The sequence below is a fragment of the Vulpes vulpes genome, chromosome 6, assembly GCF_048418805.1.
Source record: "Vulpes vulpes isolate BD-2025 chromosome 6, VulVul3, whole genome shotgun sequence".
In the NCBI taxonomy this organism is placed as follows: Eukaryota; Metazoa; Chordata; class Mammalia; order Carnivora; family Canidae; genus Vulpes; species Vulpes vulpes.
In genome coordinates this window covers 73,014,013-73,041,692 of record NC_132785.1, presented here as the reverse complement: position 1 = coordinate 73,041,692, position 27,680 = coordinate 73,014,013, and the positions used below count along the sequence as shown (strand labels likewise).

The 27,680-nt window shown below is 38.3% G+C and overlaps 1 protein-coding gene across 6 annotated transcripts in view; it reads right to left on the bottom strand.

Moving 5' to 3' along the window:
• Window positions 1–1,148: 1,148 nt before the first annotated feature.
• Window positions 1,149–27,680, bottom strand: part of AKAP6 (A-kinase anchoring protein 6) — a 571,491-nt gene continuing 544,959 nt past the window's right edge. For all 6 annotated transcript variants that reach the window (XM_072761386.1, XM_026007685.2, XM_072761389.1 and 3 more), the window contains 2 exons: window positions 9,387–12,802; window positions 1,149–4,339 (listed from right to left, as the gene is read on the bottom strand). In XM_072761386.1, coding sequence (XP_072617487.1) covers window positions 9,428–12,802 — 3,375 coding nt within the window. In that variant the 3' untranslated portion in view covers window positions 1,149–4,339; window positions 9,387–9,427. The remainder of the gene's footprint in view (window positions 4,340–9,386; window positions 12,803–27,680) is intronic.

Below are 27,680 nucleotides of genomic sequence, written 5' to 3'. Positions count from 1 at the left end.
CACAAAAGTGTGTATGAGAGAGAGATGAAACAAATGTGGTAAAATATAAACAATAAATGTATCTGAGTGATGAGTATGCAAATACTGTACTATTCATTCAGCTTTTATATAATCCTGAAATTATTCAAAATAAAAGTTGAAAAAATGTATAGAAAAAAGTTATAAATTCATTGGTTCAAGTTAGAAAATTTAAAATATACGAATTATACAGTGCTTGAAAAATCAGGTATTCATCAAAATTCTAAAATAATACTAAACTCATTTGGAAATTAAAATAATTTGATTTGTGAGAAATAGCTGGATTATTTCAGTGTGTTTTGATAGTTGTTTAGAATCTGTTCCCAGAAATTTTTTAGCATGGGTAAGACCTATGCTGGATGAATACAACACAGCAAAATCATCAAACTCAGATTCACAAAAGCACTGAATTTAGATTGTTCTGTTGTTGTTGAAGATGCATATTTATTCAGTGACCAGAAATCTGAAATTTTTTTTCTGTAATTAAAATTTTCAAACACGGGGATCCTTGGGTGGCTCAGTGGTTTAGCTCATGCCTTTGGCCCAGGGCATGATTCTGGAGACCTGGGATCAAGTCCCACGTCAGGCACCCTGCATGGAGCCTGCTTCTCCCTCTGCTTGTGTCTCTGCCTCTCTCTCTCTCTCTCTCTTTCTCTCTCTCTATCATGAATAAACAAATAAAATCTTAAAAAAAATTTTTTTTCAAACACAAAAGACATTTCACTTCTTCTAGTAGTCAGATCCGGATGACTGCATACTATTTTTGCTCACTAGGTTTTTGAAAATGTAGAGAAACTAGATAGGAAACAAAATAAATTGGTCATCATTTAATGTGGAGAGATCACTCTATTCAAGGACATGAAAAGCACTTTCACAAGAAAAACTATAAACTCTTTGTAGGCAGAGACGATATTCTAGCTGCCTTTGTATCTCTAATGCCAAACAACAGTGCCTCACACAAGTAGTCACTTAATGAATGTTTGTTGAATGACTGAATAAATAAATAAATAAATGGAGTGGCAGGGGTGGGGAACCCTGCTTTATATGGAAACAGGTTAGGTTTGGATTTGACGTAAGGAAAAGATTCAAGATGACTCCGGCACTAGACTGGGCCACTAAAAGACATAATGGATTATTTATTTATTTATTTATTTATTTATTGAAATTTACAATAATAGAATAAACATATATCTTGAATATATTTTTAGAGAAAACCACTTAAATGTTCAGATATTTTTCTACACGTATGATGATAAAGACAGCTCCTCACCTTCAAGGATTCTGTCTAACATTCACTCAGGTTGAAGTGGATCTGAAACCCATGACAAATGAAGGGTAGTTGAGGGAATGAAGAACTGAAATCACAGCACCTGGGAGAAGACGAGTAACTGGCCTTGGTCATCCTCAAAGATGCCATGAGAAATGAGGGGTAGAAATACTCTGAGCAGCTCAGCAGGACAGAAGCCAGAAATGGGAGCAAAATTAAAGGAGAGCCAAGGGAGCACTCTGTAGATTTCAGCAACTGGAGAAAGAACCTTCTAACAGAGACGCGCCCAACCATGGGGCAGCCTGACTTAACAAATAAGGAATCGCTGGCTCTGGAAGGTGTAGGCAGAGTTGGTGTGACCATTTTCAAGGACGATTGACTCAGGAGGTAGTGCCTACACACAGCAAGAGATTGAAGCTATCTCATCCCTTCTGACCAGAAAAAGTACTATTCAATGAAGTCATTTTACAAATTCAGCGCTAATATTAAGCAGATAATTAAGAAGCAAATGTTTTTAATACCTCAAGGTGTTCAATGAGTATATAACAGATAAATGGAACATTATAGTCAGTTTGTTCCAGTAGACGTAGACCTTGGCATTACCCAAGGAAAACTTGGGTTGTCTCAATATGTAAAATAATACCGTACCTTAGCAGAGATCCCAAATGCTCTTAGGTGTTTCAAAGACACTAGGATTTGTTCTTTCTGCATCTTGGGCCACTATCCCCGTGTACTCTGTTATTTCAAGCCTAGCTTATTTTCTGCAGCTGCCTCCTAACGAGCCGTTTCTAATGTCTTCCCCCTGTAATCATCTTGACCACCGCTACTAGATGTCTGCCTAAAACTTCTTTTGAACTATTACTACCAATTCAAAAGCCTAGAATGATTAATCAATTTAGAAATATGTATGGAAAAGATTAGAAGAGACATAACTATATGAGTAGTTATTAAAGTGGTAAAATTATAGACTCGTGTTATTTAAACATTCTTGGTATTGTGCTAATATTCTAATGATAAATAAAATCACGTGCCAAAGAAAGAGTACAAGGTTTCCTTTGTAGGAAGACTACCTACCATATCACATACAAAAGCTCCAACTTAACTTTTTTAAAGACTCCTCATTCAGTCTCCCAGTTTACCTCTTGCCTACTACTCCTGGAATAAAATTTCACTCACTTTCTATTGTCTAACTCTTTGTTCCCTTCTAGCCCTTTCCTTCTGCCTCGTCCCTCTTTGCTACGTCTGTGTTTGTGCCTCTTTTACCACACTGCTCTCTACCTTGCCTGTAGAACAACTACTGCACCTCATTTGTGTGTTCACTTCCCCTATACTACAGGTAAGCCGCTGGAGGGCAGGGCCTCTATTCATCATTGCATTCCCCACATCTAGAATAGTCCTTGCAGATAAAAGGTGTTAATTAACTATCAGTTGAATGATTGCATTACATATTTTTCTAGTTGTTTACATGTTTTAGTGTAGGCTTCTCAAAATGAAAAGGTACATGTCATCCATACTGCCTAATTCAATACTTAAGTTCAGTAAATTTTTATGGAATACCTACTGTGTATCAGGCACTTTAGTAGGTGTTAGGATAAAAATTAAAAACTGCTTTTAAGAAGATCAATAAAGACCAGGTGGAATAGTTCTCAGCTAATTTCTCCTAACAAAATATACACCTGAAATCTATAGTCTAAATTAAAATAGTCAAATTTTCTAGACTTTACCACCATCTTTCTACTAAACCCATTCAAAAAAATTACATAAAATAAATATGAGATGGACTAGGTAGCCTGAAATCCAACATTAAACCATCAATGATAAGTAGAAATAAAAAATCTAGGATAGGTTCTTATTGATTTAGGGGAACTGGCACTTAATCATTTGTGTTCCAAGATCTTTACAGTGATCAGAAAGATTTTGAAAATTGTAAAGGCTTCATGTGTAGTTTAAGCAATTTTAAGCCTTTTATGCAACACGGATATTGTGGAAGCTACTACATGTTACAGCTTTTCCAGAATTAGATGTAATAATTTGGTAAAGAACACAGGTAGAAGAGATCACTGATTTTCCTTTTCCCCCAATAAACTACGTTTATTATGCCAATTTTAATTACCATGCAATCTAATGGTTTAAGGCTTATATTTTCCACATCACTAGACATCATAAACATGAAAGCATTTTATACTGTCATTATACATCAATGTTTGTACTTGGTTATACATATATACAGAAATTATTCACACATCTTAACCTTGCTATTTCCTCCTTTCAAACCAACATAATTTTACCGTGAAAGCAGCTTTTTAATAAATGGTATAAGAAATACAGCAAGGCACACTTTTTTAAAAAACTTTTTTCTCATTACCACCTCAAGAAGCATAAAAAACAAAAATGTTGTACATAATTTAATAGTAGAATATCACCAGTTTATAATATACAACACCCATATAGTTGTTCTTGAAGTGCTGCATAGATAATTATTTTTAAAATAAAATAAATAAAACAGCGCTTTTAAAAGTTGCTAAATTTTGAAAGAAAGACCAATGTTTCTTCTGTATGCTGCGATCAAATCAAATGTTGGCCTTTTAGGTAAATCTCCTTCAATAAACACAGGCATCATACCATTTAAAAAAAAAATCCAGATTGAAACATGAAATTGGTCTAGTACGGGTGGCGAGGGGTAGGGGTTGGGGGTGGTGTCATTCCAGACAGGTGAATTTAATGGACCATCAATTTGGTGGACTGCAGAACTTTAAAGAGTAGATGGGGAGGGAGGAGGCAAACGGAAAAGTCTCGCTGGAGAGGTGGGGTTGGTAGAGGTAGCTTGGGACAGGAATCCATGGGAGAACAAGCAGCTTTGCCAAACTTCAAAGACAATCACCTAAAGAAAACCAGTGCACAATCCAGATCACAAGGCTCATGTGGACAAATCGCATTCAGAGGGAAGATTCATCTTGGGAGAGGTCAATGTAACAATTGGCAGTGACGTGATGAAACCACAGACTAGCCCAGGGTGGGACGAGGAGGCCAGCCCTGAGTTACAGCCAGGCTTATCTACAAGAAACAAAAAAAGTGATAAGAAAACGTATCAGAAATCTGTTTCATTTGCCGACCTGAGCCCTTTGAGGAAGACTGTCATTTTGGAACAATCTGCTCATATTCTGAAATAAAAGGACACATAAAACAGTGATTTTAATTGCCCAAGTTTCACATTACTGACAAAGATGCTTCAGAATCTATTGAAAAATACATTGATTTTTTTTTTAAAGACATGGTTTTAAAGAAAACAAGAAAAATCATCAAGTTGGACTTTTTCTCTGAATATCATCTACTCTTTTGCTTGTGAACTCAGTTTTGAGCACTAGAGATAGCTTCAAATCACGGAAAATGTGAGGCTGCCGGTGCCTAGCAATGCGGCAAAGTATCAGCAGTGATTCACAGCTGGGGAACCTGGGCCCTCAGGTGGTTCAACTTTTCCCTCAGTGACTATGTGTGACAATGGACTGAACAATTCCAGTATTATACAGCGGTGAAATATTCATAGCAGTGTTAGAATCCCAAATGTTTTCAGCCCCTTGCGGATAAAAGGATATAACTTGGGCTTCTGGCTCGAATACGAATGCATTTCATTTAAGGTACACTCTGCAAATAAGAATGACTCAATTATATCTGTACATCTCGATAGCTCAGATACAAATTTGTTCCAACCTCACCAGTTCTGCCTATCTCTAAGTGGCTGAAAGCAACAAGTTGGATGTAAGGGATGGCTAAATTCCAGGGATAGGCAGTACAGGATGTAATTACTTTAGGTCCTCCTACCAACTCTCAAAGAAAGCAGGTTTTTTTTTGCTTGTCTGGGTTTTAACGAGTTCTGATGTCTGATGTCAGGTTGCTTTATTGTCTTTCTAGAACTAAATATTCTCATCCTCTGTCTCTTTCTCTATAATCTTGTAAACTTTAAGAGCCAGAAAAACTTTAGCAAATGTGGTTTGGCTGAAGTCACAGGAAGTTGGGGATAGAAGGCCCGTTCTCAAGAACAGGGAGAGATGGACAGGAACAGATGGTACAAAATTTGGTACATTCAAATACTGCAATAACTCAAGAAAGAACGTAATGCATTGTTCAAATGCTGAGGACCTGAATCGAAATACGGACGCAGAGTAAGGAATCCTTAGGTGAGGCAAAGCTGGTCTTACTAATGCTTTAAATTCTCTCTGGATAATCAATTCTTTCAACTTGGCCCACTTGGGAAGGGGCAGGCAAAATTGATTGAGACACAGATCTGGTGTGTGTGTGTGTGTGTGTGTGTGAGAGAGAGAGAGAGAGAGAGAGAGAGAGAGAGAGAGAGAGAGATAGGTGATGACCAATAAAATCTTTGTCATTTAGCATGGCAGGGCTAGTTATTCAGAAGTGTTGGATAATTAAAAAAATTACACATCCACCAGAACCTTCACATCCACTTTAAAAGTGATTTTGAAGGTAAGTTTGATAAGATTACGCTTGTACTGTTTAGTGAAAAATTAATACACTATCACCAAAAGTAGTTTCCTAAACCTGCTTGGCCAGCTTTGGATCATATTAAATACTTAGTGTCAATCCAACTAACAGAATAAGAATTTCTGTTGTATACATGAGAAATGTTTGCTCTTAAAGTTTTCTCAGTTTGTGATAACTAACTGGCAGCAATTTTACTGTGTAAGTGTATACTTGAGCATGCATAAATACAAGTAATTGTTGAAAATCTAAACTCTATGAGCTACCAACAATTACATTTGCAGACTAATAAAACAGGAAAAACAATGGAGCTAAAAAGTTCTGAAGGAAATATATGCATCCTCAGTAAATACAGCCCCTCCAAGACACACACACACACACACACACCCCATACATAGTAAAACAAAACTGAAAACCAGAGTAAACCAAAAAGGAAAAAAAACAAAACAAAACAACAACAACAAAAAAACACCCTGGCTGCATGTGATGAGTTAAATTTTTATACCACAGGATTTATCCAGCCTGAAGTTTACGGTTAAATCATTCACCAAAGATCAGAGGCTTATGATGAGGATTATGAAGAAATAACTGTCAGAATACAGCAAAAAGATTAGTGCAAAGTACATCTCTTAGGCAGGTCCTAGGAGGCACTCCAGACATACATTATGTGCTTCCTCCAAATTAGGCAGAAATATCTGGATCTATCCAGTTACCTTTCCTTTGATGTGATTTGCTATAACTGACCTCTCTATTTTTGTAGAAACATGACACATAAATGAAAATAGTGAAAAGCACAGCAGTGTGCCTAGAAATCAGAGGAAATGCATCCTGTGTTCGACCATGTCTAAAACTTCAACAGTTTCAGTGGGTTTTTAATTAGAACAGTAAGTGGAAAAAACCTCAAAAATTTTTTGAAAAGAATTCTTGTTAGTGTTGCAGACTGTTTCTGTGCTAAGTTGTAGCTCTTCCAAATGACATAACTTCATCATTTGAGAACTTATTTCTGGGGGAAAAAAAGCCCAGCAAACTGAATATGGTGTATTTTATTATCTAGATAGAGCACCCCAACTGATAGTTTTGAAACCGCTTTAAAAAGTAGAGCTTTTCCCGCTCTATTTGAATCTTGTAGAAAGAACAATGACAACAGTTAATCTTTTATGGACTTGAGGTTTCATATTTACCAAATAATTTTACTACGGTATTCCTGATTTTTAACACCAAAGGCATGCCAACATTTTGAGATTAAATAACTTGTCATGGTCAGTAATATTTTAACAAAATGTAAATATTTATACCCAGGTACCCAATGGTAACAACTGGTGGAAAATTTAGGCATCCAGATATTTGATCTGCATGATACTGAAAAAATTGACTAGGACCAGTAAATATGGTTATTTAAGTGGCCCTTGGCTGATAAAAAGTCACTTGAGTGCAATGTGAGTTCTGCAGAAGTAAAATCTGGCTGCTTCTCCCATTGCCTGAGATAGGGCCAGGAACCCCATCTCTGGGGCTCAATGAAATACTGCTGACTGGCAGGTGGGCTCGCTGATAGTTTTATATTGTCGTGCCTGTAGAATGTGAGGGCTGCGCAGATCCAACAGCATGTTCACTTCATACTCACTTCCCCGGGTGCAAAGATGGAGCTGCTTATCATTTACATTTCCCTTCTCTATCTATGTAAAGGACAGAAGATACTCCTGGAGTATCTAAAAAGGAAGAGTTGTGACCCTGGGTGCTTCTTCTGTGCCAGCGCTTCTCGGGCTCCGGATATCAGACTGACTGGTGACTTGAGTAAGGGTCACAGTCACATGATATCATGCTCAGAGCAGTGTTGCTTCCAAGCCTTCATCCCTTTGCAGAAAACAAAAATCAGCCCCCTCCACCAGCCCTTCTGGTGGCAGGTTGGCAGAGCCAGTGGTACAATTGGTACTAATAGAACTTCTTTAGAAGCAGCTTATGGGATTGCAGTTATTCTCCCTTAATGGTCAGTTTCACTGCATACTGATGGAGAATGTGATTATGGGGTGGACATGTTTCACAGAAAATACATTTCTCTCTCTCCTACTTTTGTTCTCACTTGCGGCCAATTGTAAATTGAGTCTGAAACATAGAAAATTAGTTGAGCTATATTAGTAAGTAGGATGTCTTCCCTCGATTTTGCATACTGAGTTTATTTTTAGGGTATATATATGGTATAGATCCCCCCTCCCCATTTCTAGCAGCTCTACACAGAATCACACATTTTAATGAGCTTAGGGCACAGGTGTTGCAGGAAAAAAAATAATGATGTTTGCCATTCATCTTTCAAATTAAATAATGTGTTTTTAAATAGTAACTTTTTTCATAATACATTATGGGAACAACATTTATCTGTCACATTTTAAAAGATGTATTTGTAATAAATGTAAATTACTTTTAGAAAATCAGTAATTAGGCTCATCAAAAAATAAACAATCTGCCACAAAAAAGATAATCTTTAGCATAGTTAAGTATAATAACTGTTATTTGAATAAGTTAACAAATTAGGGTAGATTGCTTCTGTAATTCATTTCCTATAGCACGAGTTTAGGTTACGGCATTAAGCTTCTGGAGTGGGGGGGTGGAGATGGCATTCGGCACCTCACACTTTGGTGAAATACAGCTCTCACATTCAAAAGCTCAAATTTTCTTCTTTAGACTTGATTGAGAAAGTATATTCATCACAGGGGCTTAGACACAGAAAATAACAGAATTTTTGTGTCATTTTTCGAGCTGTATCATCATCTCAGAATTATCAATCAATAGCTGTCTTATTAAATATGAAGAGTGGAATGACTTTCTTAAAAATTTTGATGGAAATCAGCCTGTCACCTTCAAGCAAAATTCAGAAATTCTGTTTTTATCAAAACGCCATTAACTTGTCATGTATTCTCTCTGCATTTGCTTTCTGGGCCTGTTCTCAGGCTGTGTGTGGATAAATAAGAGCCTCCTCTTGAACATCAACTTTCTCCTCCTGTTTGAATCCTTAGACTTGGCCATGATTAGGAGCTGTGACAGCACAGCCTTCCACAGGGGAAGCAAATGTGATGATAGTTACATTAGACAGAAGCATAAAAGGGAGGCCCAGATCAGAAGATGCAGCCTTTAACCTAATCATTGTTCATTTCCAGGCACTGAAGGGAGAGGGCAGCTCTGTGTGCAGCAAACTCAAGTGCGGAGCACTATCACTGCACACGCATTTTGATCAGAGGGTGTGACTGCAATTGGGAGAACCTTCTTTTCTTCCCTTGGTGGAAGGAAGAATGTGAGGTCCTCCATTATTCAGCCACTTCCTGAAATTTTGTATTCTTCTTGCCAGAAGGATGTAGGAAAGATAATGTCACTAGAAATGTCGATTGTGACTATTTCCTCTCACTTTAGCTTCACAGTTACTTGCATTCTAGGGAATGTTTCTTCCACCTAAATGTCTTATTCAGATAAATATCTGCCATGACCAGTCATTCTGACTAGTTTTTCCTCCTATCGTGGCATTGTTGACTCAGGCTCGTATTTTAAATATATATAGATTTATATTAAATATACGTTTAAAATATATTAAAGTTATATACTAAAATAGGAGTATACATACCTTTCAATGAGATGATTTTCATGCGTGGAGAGGGTTGCATTCTACCTATGCATATTTTTATGTTGTTCTTCATGAAGATTTAGAAGATTTTCTTCACAGGTTAAAGTTTTGGGGTTGGGATGTAACACAGCCTTGTCTTTTGGCTGCTTTGCCTTTGAGGAGAGTCCTGGAACTCCAGATTTGGCCGGAGCAGCATTACGTTCTTCGGGCATTCCTGATTCACCTGTGTTTTCTGAACTTTCCCTTTTACTGCCCAGCCTCGAAGCAGTTAACTCTGAGCTCTCCCCACAGATAGTAGCTGGGGGTAAACCATCTGCTTCCTTTCCAACATCAGATTCTTTCTGGTGGGGAGGATTTGAAAGCGCCACCATGTCTACCTCATCAGCTAAGAGAGAAGTATCACTGAACGTAGGAGAGCCAGCTGCTGCTTGCGGTGGCGTAGCAGCTTCATCTGAAAGAGTAGGTTCATCTGGAGGGGTGCTGGAGAGGCAAGGCCCATCTCCATCGGGGTCGTCCTCAACACAGGCCTCAAAGAAGCATTCGGGGTCTTCCTTGTCTTCTAAGCCAGAGTCGGCAATATCTGGTGGCACTGGAGTGTTGCTCTTTTCTTCTACGTAACTGGTGACCTCCCCACAATCACTGTCATGAGATGAGAGAGATAAGTAGGAATAAAAGTCCCCCTTTCTCAGCTGGATGGGCCGGTGAGAATGTTCCAACACCTTCTCCTTGATCTGAGTTAATGAGGTAGGAGCAGCTGCCTCATTTTCAGGTTGAGATTTACTTTTTAGGGCCGTTGAAGCCATGTCGATGATTTCCTTAACAAAGTTGTGTACTGAACAATCCTCAGCATCTTTTTGATGGAAAACATCTGGCTCACAGTCACAACAGGAAATGTTGTCACCGACAGAGACATTCTCCTCTGTTTCATTTTGTTCAAGTGTGAAGCAGCAGTGAGCAGATTTTCCAGCCACCCTTGGTGCATCATTAGATGAAGATTTCAATACGTCAGAATCCTGTCTATTGATAACTCTGGCTTCTGAAGGCAGTTCTGGATAAGACTTCTCAGTGGGAGCAGAAGCAGCAGTTGCATTTTCAAAATGGTGGTGCTTGTGGCATTTCTTTGGACGATGTCTAAGAGTTTGGGGAACAAATTCATTTCCAGCAGTATTGGAATCATCTGAGCTGTCCATAAGTGCTTTACACTTACAATGCTCAGTGTCTGAATTCTTCTTCCTACTTGAACTAAGAGTTTCTGATTCCTTTGGAATCCCATTCTGTTTGTCTTTCTGTCTTTCTGGAGTGCTTTCAATATTGCCGTTTTCCATGTCAGCCACATATGGATCTTTACTAACTTTGAAAATATTTTTCTTATTTTCACCCTTTGTCCCTAACTCATGGGTGTGGGATAAATTCTTACCATTTCCATTACTTTCAGAGAGACATTTTATGGAGCTGTTCAGTAGAGCCTCAATGTTCAGGGTATCCGAGGGATTGGTCATTTCACTACCACTTACATCCTTATTGCCCTTTATTTCATCACTGAGATTACACCTTCTTTTATCTTTTGCCAAGGAAAACTTTGGTCTGATCCAGGTCTGCAGTTCATTCTTTATATAGTCCAGCCCTGACATCAAGTTGCATTCTTCATAAATTTCATCGTCTGTTGCAATACTGGAGTCATCATCCTCATCTTTGATGCATAGCTCTTCTTCTGTCAAGGTGAGGGTAGAGCTAGAAAGGAGGTCACTGTCATCTTCATCATCAGTGCAAGCAGAGGTGCAAGAGACATTAACAATCATGCTGACATTGACGTCGCTTTCATCAGCCACCGAACGAGTCAGGCGCTTCCTGAATGATGCATTTGATTCTGGGATCTTGTTCTTGTGTAATACAATATCCTCTGAGCAAAGAGAGAGCTCATCGCTACTGCTAAGTTCTGTAAGAGATGCTGGCGAGTCTTCATTGATAGAAGATGCTATATCCAATGAGAGCTGGCCAGTAAAGGACATCTTTTGGGAACTGCTTTGGAGAGTAATATCAGAAACACTTCGCTTTATCTTTTGCTCTGAAGGGCTCTGGATATTCTCCAAACGATTCAGGAGATCTAGTGTCCTTTTACTCAGTTCCCCAACTGAGCCACTGCTCACACTTATGTCCCCAGAGCTGTGACAGCTAAAAAGATCCTCATTGCTTTTATAGGATGTCAACCAACTTTCTAAAGAAGTGCTTCGCTGGAGGCTGTCACTGCCATTTTTAAGGATGCCCAATCCAAATAAATCACCCCCTGGAGAAAGGGACTCAATAGATGAACTGTGTGATAAAATGGAGAGTTGTCTGCCATTCTGCATGCTAGCAAATGTTTTCTCTACATCACCACTTTTATATGAATTCCGATCCATTTCATGGGATGCACTTGCCAAAATCCTTTCATGGGGAGGTGCATCTGGTTGTAACTCTGTAGCCTGATGTTTAGATTTGCAGGACTTTTTATCAAAATAAAAACCATGAAGCAGGGGATCCTCCACATGTGCTTTTTCACTTTGTGACTGTTTCATTATCATTGGTAATTTGAGTTTTGAGCCTTGGAGGTACGAGTAATCATAAAATGTAAACACATCATGTTTTCCTTGTAATTCTTCTCCCAAACAATCAGGGGTATATTTGGTAATACTGTTTAAATCTCCAACTTTTCCATTTACACAACCCACTGGTGAAATGGATGACTGAGAGCTATTTGGAAGCTTAATGCGTTCCTCCTCATCTTTAAATTTTTGCTTTAACATGTTAACTGCATCTCCCATTTGTGGGTCCAGATGTTCAGTTTCAGGGTTACTTGGGGACCCATCTACCACATTGAGCAAGCACATTTCAGAGTTGGTAGTGGTTTCAGTGTCTCCTTCACTCACAATTCCACTCTCACTGCCTGAATTCTGGCTCATGTCTCCTCCATGGCATGGGCAGGGCTTCACCAAATTGGAACCTCCTACGAGGTCCGGCAAAGATTTAGTAGATGAAAATGAAGAGTCTTTACTGAGACTCTTAGTTAAAACACTAGGCTGTGTCACGCTGGTGAACTTTGGACTGTTTTTCAGAAATGGCATGTGGTTGTCCTCATAGAGTTCAACATTGTGGAGGCTGTACACTTGGTAAATGTGTGGACTGGAGGGGGCGGTGATACTTGAGGCATACTGAGATCCCCCGTGATCACCTGCCTCCTCTTCATAACCAGGGTCTTCACTACCTATCTCTTCTAGCTTTAAGGAAGGCATGACAGGCTGGGATTCTTGATCAAGGTCATTTGATTCTTCATTCAAACTAATTAACTTGTTACTTATGTCAGTTTCATCCCATTCCAGGGCATCCTCACTCGTACCATTCAGCTCCATCAAGCCAGGATCGATCACATTCAAAGTCTCCTGTGTAGGACAAAAAAGAAAAAAGAAAAAGAATTAGGGAACACAAACATGAACACTTTATCCATTCAAAATCTCTTGGAAGAGTCAGGAAAGAAATTTGCCCCAAGCATGGATTTGAAAGATAGCATAATTATCAGCTCTTTCCTCCTCTGGAATAATACCCAAGATTATTGAAATAGGTTTTTCTATCGATAGTAATTTGTCACTGAAGGCAATAACATAGATTAAACTGTAAAATTATTACAGCCACATTGTAATTTTTGGAATTAACAATTTCCTATTGATTCTTCTACATTTTAAACCTAGGACTGGGTGAAGATAAAACTATCAGGTAAATGAAGGTAAAAAGAGTACAGCCTGTGACATCATCAAGGCACATTCACTCTGATACTCTTAGTGCTGCGGTCCACAGTGGAATATTATCTTCAGCCACAATGGCAGACCCCTTCTTACCTCTATTCCTGGGGTTCCCACTTGAAGCAGCCTTGCCTTGGGGAAGCAGAAGAGACTCATAGCCACCTGTAGAGCCATTCATGGTCAGAGACCCTTGCTTGTCTATCCTTTCTTCCGCCTTCCCTTTCAGAATTTGGCTCTGCTCCCAAATAGACCCAAGTTAAACAACACTTGACTGGTCTCTTCACTTACATCTTACTGGACCCTGAGTCTTGGGCCTCAGTTCTCTTAGTCTCTCTCTCTTCCCCAGTCTCTTTCTATGACAGACATTCTACTTTGATCTTGTTAACTTGTCTCACTATTGTCAGACCTGGTCCTGTTCAATATAAGCAGGAACCCTCCCCTCCAGCCCACCAGCAAGCCCTAGAATAACAACTATCTAAAGACTTTCCTGACTCAAGTTTGACTTAGCCCAGATTCTCTTACACTGCACTGTGCCAGCATGGTTGGGATCCTTGATCTTTCCTTGGATGTCCTGGTTCTAACTTGGTTTAGGTAAGCTTGACATGTTCTGGGACACAGTAGTTGAATGGGCTCCTGGACTCTGTCCAGATTCCCTCACCATCCTCACTTGCCATACAGCTGTCTAGATTCATGTGAGAGCCAAGAGAGAGGATATAGATATGCAGGCCCTGGCAGGCTTACCTATAGATAGAAACTCAAATAGAACTTTGCAGCTCAGCTTATGTTTATGCAGAGTAGTCAAGCAGATAAGCATGGCTCTAGAACTATGCAGAGCAAATGAAATACTGACTTTGCTGCCTACCAGGTGTGTGGCTGTGGGCAAGTTGTTAACCTTTCTGAGTACCTATCTCTTTGCATCTCTTGTTCAAGTGGGCTAGCACTATCCATCTTTCGAGATAATTCTAAATACTACTAAGCTAAGGCTTGTGAAGGGCTGAGGGAGCAGTCAATGTAAGGTCGCTATAATTCTTAATACATGCAGCATTGCTCTAGAGTGGCTTTGAGTCAATTCATAAAGGGTTCTCTCTGCCTACCTTCTTCTCAATTTGTCCTAAAAACCATAAGGGATTCATGATATACTAGGCAGAAAGAGACGTCACACAGTGTAATAGGTCAGCATATTTACACAAGAACTCAGGAATATTTTAACAGTCTGGTTGAAAAAACAGGCCATGATGATTTTATTCCTCAGTAGTGGAGAAAAAGGCCTCACCAGCAACACATTCACAAAACTTTCCTAAGAAGGCTTCAGTCCTTCTTGGGATGAGTAGCTGAAGGATAAAACACAACCTCATTAAGTGTAAAACACCCATTAGCACTTTATTATACTGGATATGTAAGAGATTATCTGCATAGCCTACTTAAGTTTAAAACAGTCCTGTTACAAAGTAAACATTAATTAAGGGATATTTTTTAAAATTTTATGACAGAAATCTTTCATGCTGCCAAAGTTACAGCAGTTAATCTAGAACACTGGCAGTCATCATACTCACTTAGGTATGGAGTATATTCGCTGTGATGAATTTTTATTAGAATTTCTGTTTATTCTTTGCTTGCTGATAAAGGAAGTACTAATGACCGCTTAGTATGGCTAATGAATGTTAAAATCTTCAGCTGTAGAAACAATCAATCAGTCTAATCAAATAGTATATTAATTTCAAATACTATCTTGCCTGACATTGTACTCTGAGAGTGCTAATAAATAATTGAACTAGTCTTTCAAAGAGGCTCTCTTTGTAACTCTCTGGTTGACTTAAACATTAAGCACAGATTTTCTATGAGAGTCCCAAACCCGGGGGCTCACACGAGATGCAAGAATTGTGCCATCTGGGTGTGTGTCAGGAGCTTAGCCCAAGTGACACCTGTAACTTGGACTTGTCTTCCATGACATAGTCATTTTCTGACCAAATGCTATCTTTGTGGCTTTACAAATGCAAGCCTCAGAAAGTATAAAACAGCAGCACCTAAAAGAACATATCCTCTGCTCCATTAGTAGCTGGAGTAGAAATTTTCCGTAGGAAAAGATTAAACTTTTGAATGTAATTCTGTCCTTTCCCCTCCTTAACTCTCTCTTCCTATACATCCCTTAATTTATTGTAATTGCTGGAATTATTTATATGTCAATTCCTGAGAATATCTGACAAGATCCTTTAGAAAATCGTTCACTTTGGGCTTTAAATTTTACATATTAAGGAAGTGCTATTTGTTCTGCTTTCATTCACTCCCTTCTGTTGTGGATTAAATTCTGTCAATATTTTCAATAAAATCTCCATTTCCTCAGGATTTAACCTCAAACATAAAACATCCCCTGGGGGCAAGAAAGTACAGAAAGTTTCCAAGTGGAAGGGAAGGGCATTGGGATATTTATATAACTAAAAAGTTATCTTTGAAAAAAATGATATATGAATAGAGTGATGTAACTGGCAGGAAAATTATTTGGTCGAATGCTCTCTTTGATGATAGCTCAGCAGCCAGTAATGCTCAAGCTAATTAACCATTTGTTGTTGTTGCTTTTCTAGAGGAACTGTCTGGTACTTTTTAAAAGGCACAAATGTTCCTGTCTTTGATAAGGTGATAAATCAAAAATGGATTTAGGCAAAATCTAAGAATATTTGACTGAAACCAAAAGGATAGTGAGTAGTCCATGAGGTTCCAATAGAAAGATGCAATTCCAAAGATAATTCTGAATTAAATTAATTTGTGTGAGGGTCTTTCATTCATAAACTTACTTCATTGGTGCAGAATTTGCCCTAAACCTAAAGCTCTATATAAATAATTACACACACATACACACACCCCTGCAAGATCTGCTCAAGAAACAAGTAGAATTAATTGGTGCTGCGTTTTTGTTTTTTTGTTTTTTATTCTTGGAAGCAGGTTATTGATTTCAGTACAATATCTACAGAGAAAGTAAAAGAGGATGGAGAAAAGATGGTGATGATGATCCAATTGTAGCAAGTAACATATATTGGAATTAACTTCCTTCTGTACTTGTATGGCTTTAATTGAATTAGGTCTCCCAGGACTGCATTTCTAGGATTTTCTTAAAATTTTAGGTTACAAAGTGGGTTTTTATAAGCAATGAGAAACATATTACCAGCTAAAGTGTGGGGTGAGGAAACTTGACACTATGAAACAACCCAACAGAGATATGATATAGCTACCTCTAGATCCCTTTAGTTTCCTTTAAAAAGTTGCATCTTTTGACAATCTAAAGAATGTCAAAAAGATTAGCATGAACTGAATGTTCCAGTCAAACTTCTGGTGCTCTACATGGGCAAAACCATGAGAAGGACTTGTAATTTGTGTTCCTCCTATTTATTCCAGACCCAGGAGTTTATTAAGCAATACCATGTGCAAAGTCCTAGGAATAGAGATGTATCTATTGAAAAGTGGAATATAACAAAAATATACAAATAAATAAAAATGACAAAAACAGAAACATCATTAAATGTAATTGAATAAAGATCTGTGTATTTACTCTGGAGCAAAATGCAGACCACATGGAATTTTGAGGTGTTGGACAGGAGGGAGAAATAATATATCGAGACGGGGGTGGATCAAATTAAACAAGGGGAAATTCCAACTTTCATATATTTTTTCTGCTTTTCTGATGCAATTATTTTCCCTTGCATCCCCGCCCCCAAAATCACAGTATCTGAGGATTAGATGCAAAATTGTCTCCCTAAATTTGAGTGGGGTGGAAATTTTATTTTAAAAAACAAAAACAAAAACATCAACAACCACAACAAATCACTAGTTCTCAGAAAATGGAAGGTATAGCTTTTAAGAGAACTCAGAGTTTGTAGTAATCTGCCTCTTTCTGGGAAGAGAATAGATTCAGAGTTAGCATGAAAAAAATATAGATGAAAAAAGAAACAGGAAGAAAAGCAAAAGTGTTCACTGTTTATAAATCATTTTGGGATTTAGAGTAGAAACTCAAATAGATCTGAGTGCCCTGGATTCCCCCTCTCCATGTTAGCTCTGTAGTCCAGGGCAAGTTATTTAACAGTTATGTAGTTACTTAGTTCAGCTATTTAACAGGCCTCAGTTCCATCATTTGTATATCAGGATAATCACAGCACATTGGGTCCACCTTAGGGAATGTTGGGAGCTTCAAATGAGAAAATGTATGTCAAGTCCTATGGGGGCGGGTAGAGGGTTGGCACACTGTGGGCGCCAATGATCAACTATTAGCATAGATTCCCTTTGCTGAAGTGGGACAGGAGATTATGGCTGACAATTAAATAACCATAACTCTGTTTGCATGAAGACTGGTGGTTGGTTGACGAATCTCTTTAGTACAACCACATGCATGGAATTTAATGAAATAAATATCAGTTAGACCCCTTACTTGCTCCCATCGCACTGTAAATGGGGTGTGGGTTTGTCTTTGTATATCCTGACTGGGCTTATCCCTCAGGAATAACCAGATGAGAAAAGACACCTGCCCAGCCCTCAGCAAGGTCCATAACTCAAGCACTTTCTATTTCCTGAAAATAATTTTTTTTCAAAAAGGCAGGTCCATTGTCTGTGAAATTCTATCACAACTGACACATGAGAGCAATCAAATCCTGCTCACTATCTATCAGATTGACAATAATGTTAAAGTAACTTGTCTCAGCTCAGAAAATGCTTTGAAAGTCTATCTCACACTAATGATCAAAAACTGTTCTAGCGAATACTCTTTTTTCAATAACAAAGCTGATCAGAAACTCAAAACAGACAAGTAAAACCCAGTCATCTCACAAATCTCACTAAAATGAGTACTGACATGGACATATTTCCTAGTCTTGACTCTACAGAACATTTCTGGAATTGTTGAAGATGAAAAATCCATTAGATGTTGTTTTAAAGTAAGTTTTCTAATAGCAAAAATTGCCTTAGTTTTCAACAGGAACCAGGGACAAAAAGAGTCCAATATTAAGAATCAGGGGTTTTCCTCCCATATATAAACTCCATGAGGGCAGTCTGTCTTGTCGCCACTAGAGCCTGGCAAAAACCAGGTTCTCAAAAAAATTTACTGAGTGAACTGCATGCAGAAAGACTTGGATGTGGTCTTATGAACCATTGAGGAGATCTGGGGAATGGTCCTGAGGTTAAATTCTGCCATGATGAAACCACCTAGAGAATTCCTGACTTTCTAGTTGGTGCTACCTCTCAATTGAAAAAGCTAGTGTCCTCAGAAACATTATGCTCATGAAAACCATCACCTATAGAAAAAGTCATAGAGGGCAGCCCTGGTGGCTCAGCGGTTTAGCGCCACCTTCAGCCCAGGGTGTGATCCTGGGGTCCCGGGATCAGGTCCCACATCAGGCTCCCTGCATGGAGCCTGCTTCTCCCTCTGCCTGTGTCTCAGTCTCAGCCTCATCTCTCTCTCTCTCTCTCTCTCTCTCTCTCTCTCTCTCTCTCTGTGTGTGTCTCGTGAATAAATAAATAAATTCTTTAAAAAAAAGAGAGAGAAAATTACATATTGTATGGCTTCATTTATATAAAATTCCAGACTCGACAAATTCATAAAGACAGAATAAAAATTGGTGAACACCAGGGGCTAGGGGGAAGAGAGGAGGGAAGCAATTGCTTAACATTTGTGGGGTTTCCTTTGGGGCAATGAAAATGTTTTGGGAAGGGATGGTTACACAACATGTGAATGTACTCAATGTCAGTGAATTATTCACTTTAAAATGATTAACTTTACATTATGTTAATTTCACCTCAATTAAAACAAAACAAAACAAAACAGGGGCACCTGGGTGGCTCAGTTGCTTAAGTGTCTGCCTTCAGCTCAGGTCATCATCCAGGGATCCTGGGGTTGAGTCCTGTGTTGGAGTTTGTTTCTCCCTCTCCCTCTGCCCTTCCCTCTGCTTGTTCTCTCTCTCTCTCTCTCTCTCTCTCTCTCATAAACAAAATCTTTAAAATATAAAATAAAATAAAACAAACAAGCTAATAGGAGTCTTCAGTCCTGCTGAATTTCAAAGCCTGTAAGACCAACATACATAACAGGACTTCATCACTGTGTCAAGAAACTTGCTTATAAAAATATTACAAAAGAGAGTATTTCTGAATTCATTTATATCTCTGTGCATATATTATTTTTTTTTTAATTTTATTTTATTTATTTATGATAGTCATACAGAGAGAAAGAGAGAGAGGCAGAGACACAGGCAGAGGGAGAAGCAGGCTCCATGCACCGGGAGCCTGATGTGGGATTCGATCCCAGGTCTCCAGGATCGCACCCTGGGCCAAAGGCAGGCGCCAAACCGCTGCGCCACCCAGGGATCCCATGTGCATATATTATTAATAAAGGTAGTTTTTGTTATAGACTTCTTTGTTTTGTCTGTGCACGTGCTCATCATTCTCAGAAATGCTGAAGAAAAGAGCATTTATAGTACTTCTCTTTGTTTATAGTACTTGTTTATAGTACTTCTCTTTGCTCAACTTCATTCATTTTGATGTAACAGTCTCTTTTGAGGCAAGAGGAGTGGGATTAATAGAGCCCTTATCTGCTGGGATAGCCCGATCTCCTTTGACCTTATTTTACTTGATTCCTCTGTAGTATTTGACTCCATTTTTCTTGAAATTTCCTCCTCTTTTGATTACTTTGATGCTAAGCCTCCTCATAAAATCCATTTCAGCTGCCTTTTAGATGACAGTAGGTCTCACAGTTATGTCTTGCCTCTTTTCACCCTATAGACTCTCCTGCCTTGAGTTTAGTCACATTGCTATTGTCTATTATTTTGAAGGGTGTATAGGCTTCTTTGAAGAGAAAGGAATTCAGAAAAAGTATGGGGGGAGGGGGACATTGCAAGAAGAGGGAACAGTAAGAAACAGAGGCAGATGGGACAGAGCTTTAATGCGCACTTTCATAGGAGGGGAGAGCAGCCAGCAGAGGGAACAAACAGCAGAAAAATCCAAGTAGGACTGGTATAATAATATTCTGGGAACTGAGAGAAGGGGACATTTAAAGTAGTGGGTGGTTAAGAGCGTTATAAGAGCAGAAAAGAGAAGAAGAATGGAAGGTAAGGGAAAGCCACTGAATTAGCAAGAAGAAAGTCATCTGTAACTTTTGAGAGAGCAGATCCTAGAGGCTGGTTAGGTGAGGAAATGAGCGTCAGATGTGCCAGAGAGTAGCCTGAAGGAATCCCAGCTCTAGAGTAAAATTGCTGTTAAAAATGGGAGCCATGTCCTACCGGGCTATTTACCACCTTTCTCATCCTCTAGAATCAGTCTTGAAAGGAGAATAGACATGGAGAGACCATGGAAGCCAAAGAACGTAGAGGGTTCCATAAACAGGGTGATCGTGAGACTGTAGGAAGGAACTCCACAGAAGAAAGGATACTATGACAAATGAGCACTGCTTTCTCCACTTTCTACAATCTCAGTGTCACTGGAGAGCCTGCCCCACTGGCATGCTATTTAGATTAAGAAGCTGTATGTTTGTGCCAATAAATTTTTAAAAAGTAGATATTGTCATAATTTTTAAAAAGTAGATATTGTCATAATTACTAAATAACTCTTAGATGTAGTAACCTTAGTGTTGGTAGTACGGAAGCTATAGTGGCAATAGTCAAATGTCTTGCTTCAAGTTAAGTTTTTCTTATATAAGGTAATTATTGTGTAGATCGTTACTCCTATCTGTCAGGCATCCACTGTAGAAAAAAGGTACCTTCCCACCCAACTCTGAATATTTTACTGGAAGTAACTAGAAAAATAATCTACTACTGTTGAAAAATTATTTTGTCTTGACTATTGCTTTATATGCAGACATATGGAAATTGTCATTCTATATACACAATAGACTGAATAGGAAAATTAGTTATTTTTCCTTTCTTACTCACTATTTTGTTTCCCTGGAAGTTTTCCCCCAGAGTTTCAAGAAAGTAACTAAATTCAGAATTGCTGAGAAACTAATTAAACAAAAAACTTAGGAAAAGATTTTTAAATAAAATAATTTCTTTTTCTGATCCCTATAGTATTATATAGAACTTAAAGAAAACAAAGCACAGAAGGATCATGACTTCAATAAAGTTGTAAAACCCAACCACAGTAAAATGGTGGCATTTTCTACATTCTAGCACATGGAAAACCGACTTGGATGACAATGACAGAACCACATGCCATGTCTCGTAAAGGACTTTTTTCCCCGCCTAATAACATGTGGCCTCATTTTTCTGGCATTGTTTTAGCTGTCTGGTGTTTGCCTTTTGGCTGTCAAGAATTGACAGAACATGTGAGTTGTGTGCCTCTGGAAGGAGTTTTTGCCTTATCTTTGCCTTAGTACAAAGTATATGCTTATCCCTCCTTTATGATAAGGATCTCCCATTAATAAAAACTTACAATTTTAAAACCTCCAAAGCATATTCATAGTAAAGAGGAGGTGAAAAGTGCTGTAAACAAGCCAAGTTTCCCAACACATGGGCTTTTCTGTGACATAGATTTGCATTTCCAACTTCAGGCTGAATTTTAAGAACATGCAATCTGCGGCATGCCCCTGAGGTACCCAAGTGTACAAGGAGAGCCTTGCCAACATGCTGGGCTCTGCTCGAAAAGCCAAACATCACATAGCGCCCTTTACAAAGTACATATTAGTTGAGAGAATTGTGTGTCTTTTCATTCTTAACAAGGTACATATTAAGAGCCTACATGGTTATTATTGTTCTTATCTGTTTGTTCCTTTCAGATAAATAGGGTGTGGGTGGTTTTGTTTTGGTTTTTGTGTTTAATTCTTAGGCTGTGACTACAACACACTGTTTAGAGAGAGAGAAAAAAACAAGACTAAAATGTTGGCTAATTTTGATAATTAAGGATTATCAAAAATAGTACATATAATTTTAATCTCTTCTCCCTCCCAATTGACCAAACTTATCTTCCTTTTCTGAGTTTATCATCCTGATTGGCCCAAGGTTTACGACGATTAATAGGCAGCTATTCTAAGATTCATTTTCTTATGACGGCTTAACTCTTATTTCTATTATCTGATTTTATTTCATTTGATTTACACCTTTAATAGATTCCTTTACAGATAAGTGCTTTTAGACTTAGGGAAGCTAAATATTCTCAGAATTGCTAGAACACCTCCCTTGCATTGTCACTATTCCTTCAGTAAAAGTGATGAGAGAGTATACAAGTTACACTTGATGCTGGAAAAGTCACTTGAAATTTCAGGATGAATTTTCCTATAAGGTATTAAACACCTTTGAAGTAAGTTTCCAAGAGATTTTTTACTTTTGATTCCTAGAATCCTTAGACGTTTTAAAAATGTAGAATCCCTGGGGCATTGTCTTTTTTGAGATCTCAAGAGAAAAATACTAAGGATCCTAAGATCCAATTAGATTTAAAAACTCCATCTTGATTGCAATAGAAGCTCTGGCCCTGGTCTCTCATGGAGGAGGCACTTGAGAGTTTTGAATGTCAGGACATTAATTCAAACTGTAACCCAAATCAAAGGTTCCCAAATCAAAGACATGTAAATTTCATTCTAGAGGAAAAATAATCTCAAAATATGAATTCATTCTGTAAATCAAAAAAAAAAAAGCAATATTAGAGGTTTAGGGTCACCTTAATCCCTTAAAATTCTTTTGCAAAGCAAAAGATAACCAAAAATAACTACAAGCCCCAAGCCCTTCAGATATAGGTCCTTAAGCTATGATTTAGAGACTATGCTGAGTCCAAGGAGGCAGGATACTGACCAGCCAGTGGAGCTAATTACCTGGGCAAGACCGGCTGAACTGACTATTCTAAGCACTCGACAGCAGTAGCATTTGTGCCTTCTGTCTGCTTTCTTTGCACAGTCCTTGCACAGCGTAGCATATGTTGACTACCTAAACCTTGACCACTTTTTTTTTGGTCCTTAATAAAGAGCAAGTAATCAGGGAAATATAATGTAGGTGACCTCCACCTCCTACCAAATCAACAATATTTTTCAAAGGTCTACTTTACCCAAGACACTCTCCCGGCAAACATCATCACTGCTCTCAGGGAGCGTGGGGACCACCTGGAGAAGCAGGCATCCCTTATGTTTATCCGCAGATAGGTTCCACACTGGGGTAACAAAGCGGTTTTTTTTTTTTCCTCCAAATTTAAAGTCCCTCCTCCCAACAAATTAATCATTTTCTCTCGTTATTTAGTAAAATCACTAGATGAGCTGTGACTCCATAAACTTTAGGAACTCATTTATTATGTTGCCTGATCAGACCTTGCGTTTATTTACACAGTGTAACCCATAAAACCCAGCTTTCATTAGTGCTGGGGAGGAACAGTCCTGCTCCCTTTGCTGGGGAAGGTGAAGCTGGAGAAGATAATTAACCATGAAACAATAAGGAGCCTTGCTGGGTAAGCAGTAGTGTGAAAACAGTTACTACTCACAAAAGAGGGGAAATTAGCTTGCTGGATAAAAAAGGAAGTGTCAGATTGAAGACTGAAAGGCCTGCCAACAGAAGTAGATAGCTCTATGCATCATTAATGAAATTTTTTAACACTTAAACGCCACAGCTGTCCACATTTAAATGCATGTAAATGCCATGTGTTTCCAGAGATTAATATGCATGTTGAAATATTTCTTTTCCCCTTAAACTTCTAGATGTTGTCTCTGTCTGTTTCATTTCACCTACTTTCTTTCCAAGAATAAAAATGCACCAGCTTTCTCAGCATCGTGTCCTCATTTCCAAAACCCACGTACACCGAGCATCATGGAGATGGGCAGCGCGCTCATTATATTTTAACAAACACATTATTTTACATTCATAATACCGATATTTTAGTAAACAGAAAGTTTGTTTTGATTTTGCTGCTTCACAGAGTGAAGACTTATGATGTGCGTTTCCTTTCAAAACTTCCTCCTGGAGCATTAGTGCTCCCTGAAGCAGCCCCATTTTGGCAGAAATTCAGTTCTGTGAAGTGCCAAAAGAAATAGAATAAACAAACACTGCTCCATGCAGCTGGCAAGATAATTTACATATTACTGCACACCAAACATGAAGACCTGAATATGGATTAGAGCTACGGTGATGACACAAATGTCATATAGATAAAGAGAAACAAAATCCAACACATTGTTGTTTATTTTACCACTGCTACTGTCTAAGTGCCACTCAGAAAGAGAAAAAAATGGAGGAACTGCTTTTTGAAAATTGGACTCCCTTCCTCATTTGAAGTGGGTTCTTTCAGACTGTAAAACAAGGAAAAGAGCAAAAAGGCATGGATTATTTGGATCCCCTAATATTCTGTGCTTTTGTCTTCTGAGTTCAACCAATTTCAATGTGCATCAATTTGAATGACATGAGTTAGTCATTTTACAGGAACAACCTTTGATACACAAAGGTTGGAATCCCTACCTTGCCCTTGTGCCACCCTTGATAGTTTTGGCTGAGCACATTGCTCTTTCACTGAGAATTTAAGTTTCTTGCATGGGATCCTTGGGTAGGGAGGTCCAGTAGGCCATGTGGGCCCACTGAAGCTCCAGCAGGAAATACTACGAAGTCGACAGGACTCACCTAGAGTCCTAAGCTAACTTATCTTCTCTCCTCATTCTTGCACATGCCTATTGCTTGATTGCTACAATTGAGTTGACACTTCTTGTTCATAGCTAGATGTATGGGTGCCCTAGGGAGGAAGAAACAACTCTCTAGATATTTATTGCCACAACTCCTTTCCAGTCCTTGGGGATGACAGCAGGTATTTGAAGAGCTAAGAACATAACACTTAACAAATGATGATGGTAACAAGGTGAGGAATAAAGAGAATGCTAGATATTTTTAGCTTCTGCAAAATTAAAAATTCTTTATCCTGTATCGAACAAGGTTGACTTTTCTTCTATGCCAAAAACTGCTCTTGAAATGGGATTATCTTAGGAGCTTCTGGTACTTTAATGTTTAGAAGAATTGTCATTATACTTACTCTTGCTTAAGTGTAAAAACGAGGAGAAATCAGGGTCCTGTGAGAGAATCTAGTTAGTTAGATATCATTAAAGTTTAATAGTCAAGGAATGGTCTTTAAACATTGAAGAAACCAACCATTTGAGAAAGGTCAAAGGAGTTGGAGTTCTTTTATCTGAGGGGAGGGAGGGAAAGACTTATTTCCTACAGCATTTGGAAGGTTACTACAACTAGGACAATGAAAAAGTTCTCTACTTCTAAAACTCCAAACTCAAGAAATGGAATTACGCTGCAGCAAGAAAAAGGTGAGATTCACCAGAAGAATTTGCTATTCAAAGGGCAACTAAACATTCTCAGAGACTCCCATGAAAGTTTGTGAAAAATCTATCCCTAGACTTTTTTAAAGACAGAAGGGAGAACAATGTGGTTCAAGATAATCCTACATACCATTTCTCAAACCAAGCTTCCTAAAATAAATCCCTTCAGGGTAATACTCCTGTCATTTAAAACAAAACAGAACAAACACCAACAACTTTCAGTGGCTTTTTTCTCTTCTAAGTTATTCTGACTGACTTTTAAGGCATCCCATAATCTGGTCATATAAAAATGACCAAAATGTAATATAATGCTTCTAATGCTGACCTTCATCATGGTAACTGCCTCATGAATATCCCCTGCTCATTCATGTCACTATGCCTCTGTTATAGCAAGCATTTAACAAATATTTTATGAATGAATGTGTTTTCTATTGCCCTTACCAAGTCTCTCAAAATTCAGTCTTAAACTCTTCTATAAAGATTTATCTGGAAACTCTGCCCTCAATGGTTTCTTTCCCATTTGATCATACACCAGTGATAGAATAATACAATTTAGTATTGACATTTGTTTACTCATTCAACAAATGTTCACTGAATACTTCCTACATAGTACCACCCAATCATGAGCAGATAGAAAGGTGAACTGAGCATAGACTCAATTCTCAAGTATCTCGCAGCTTTGTATTTGGTTTTGTAATTGATGCTGTCATTTTCAGCCCTAACACAGACTGGAATAATTATTGTCTCATTTATGTCAATATTATCTTACTATTGCTCCATATAGCTTGCCAATTTCTTCAGCATGAAGATCATGTCCTGTACTCCTTCTGTGTAGATAAATCTCTGAACAACACTGAGAATATAGCAGGTACTCAAGGTACTTTTGATTATCTGCCTATAGGTTCAGTCCCTTCCAATTCCATGACTCAATGGCATTAGACAACAAACCATCCTTGCAAGTAGGTTAAATATTCAGAATCCAACTCTTGAATAAAAAAAAAAAAAAAAGAATCCAACTCTTGAATAATCAGCAGTGATAAACTGACGGTATTATCACCATGGGAAGAATATTTAACCTAAGTTAAAATATCTTTAGTTTTTCAGACTTAGGGCCTATGGATATGCCTTGGCTATCTTGCTTTACTATATACTCTTCTATGCAAAAATTTGTCTTTTCAATATTGGTATTTCAATTTTAACCCCCTGGATGACAAAACAAGATCTTTTCTTTGACATTCAGCAAACTTAGTCATTTATATGTTTAAAAAATCAAAAACAATTCAAGTGAAACAACAGACCTAAAACATTAGACCTGAATAAAAAAGAAAATTAGAGTAAATCTGATCTTCCTATAGCAGGATAAGAAAATTATTTGACCCTAGTGGCATTTTCAATTAAATATTTTCTCTTCAATCAAAATTTAAATGTGACTATTGCTTCAAGATCAGTGGGTTGGTATTGAGACTTAATACCTATTATTTCTGGACCAGTGCTTCCCAATCTTTTTCAAGTTATGACATATGGAATATGCTAATATAGACTTGCTTACCAGGAAGGAAGGAAGGAAAGAAGAGGTTACTCACCACAGAAGGGAAATGGCCTGGACTCCTCCCAGGTCCTACCTAGCATTCTATTCCCCCTGCTCCCACCTCACACAACAGGAGGGATGAGGGTTTCAATATCTTAGCTCACCTCTAAGTAATTCAAGGTACATGGATGGGAAGCTATACTTGACATAAATATAATTAGAGGTTTATTTGGTTGAGAAAACTATGAATATATGAGAAGGTATAGAAGTGGGTCGATGAAGACCGAATTAATGGCAGTTTGATACAGGAAGAAAAAATAAGTAAGTAGACTAAAGCAACTTAAAATGAACTTTTCAGATAATGTCATTCATTTGATAAATATATATTCTGCAAATTTATTCAGCACATATTTATTGAATGCCCTGTCCTGAATAAAACAGCCAAGTTTTAGTGGGTAAGATTTACCTGGTGGGTAAGATTACAATCTGTGATAAGATATAAGAGGCGAACTTGATTTACTCCAGGAGGTCAAGAAAAGCTTGCCTGAGGAAGTGGCTCTTCAGCTGATTTCTGAAGGATAGTAAGAATTTTCTGGGAGGCAACTCACAGCATGGTGAATGGCGAAGGCAGAAGGAACAAGGCTTGCAGGCAGGAGGGAACATGCTACATTTGGGGGCCTGACAGCAGGTAGTGGATCTGGGCTGCAGAGAGAGGATATGTGACTGGAAATAAGTCTGGAGAA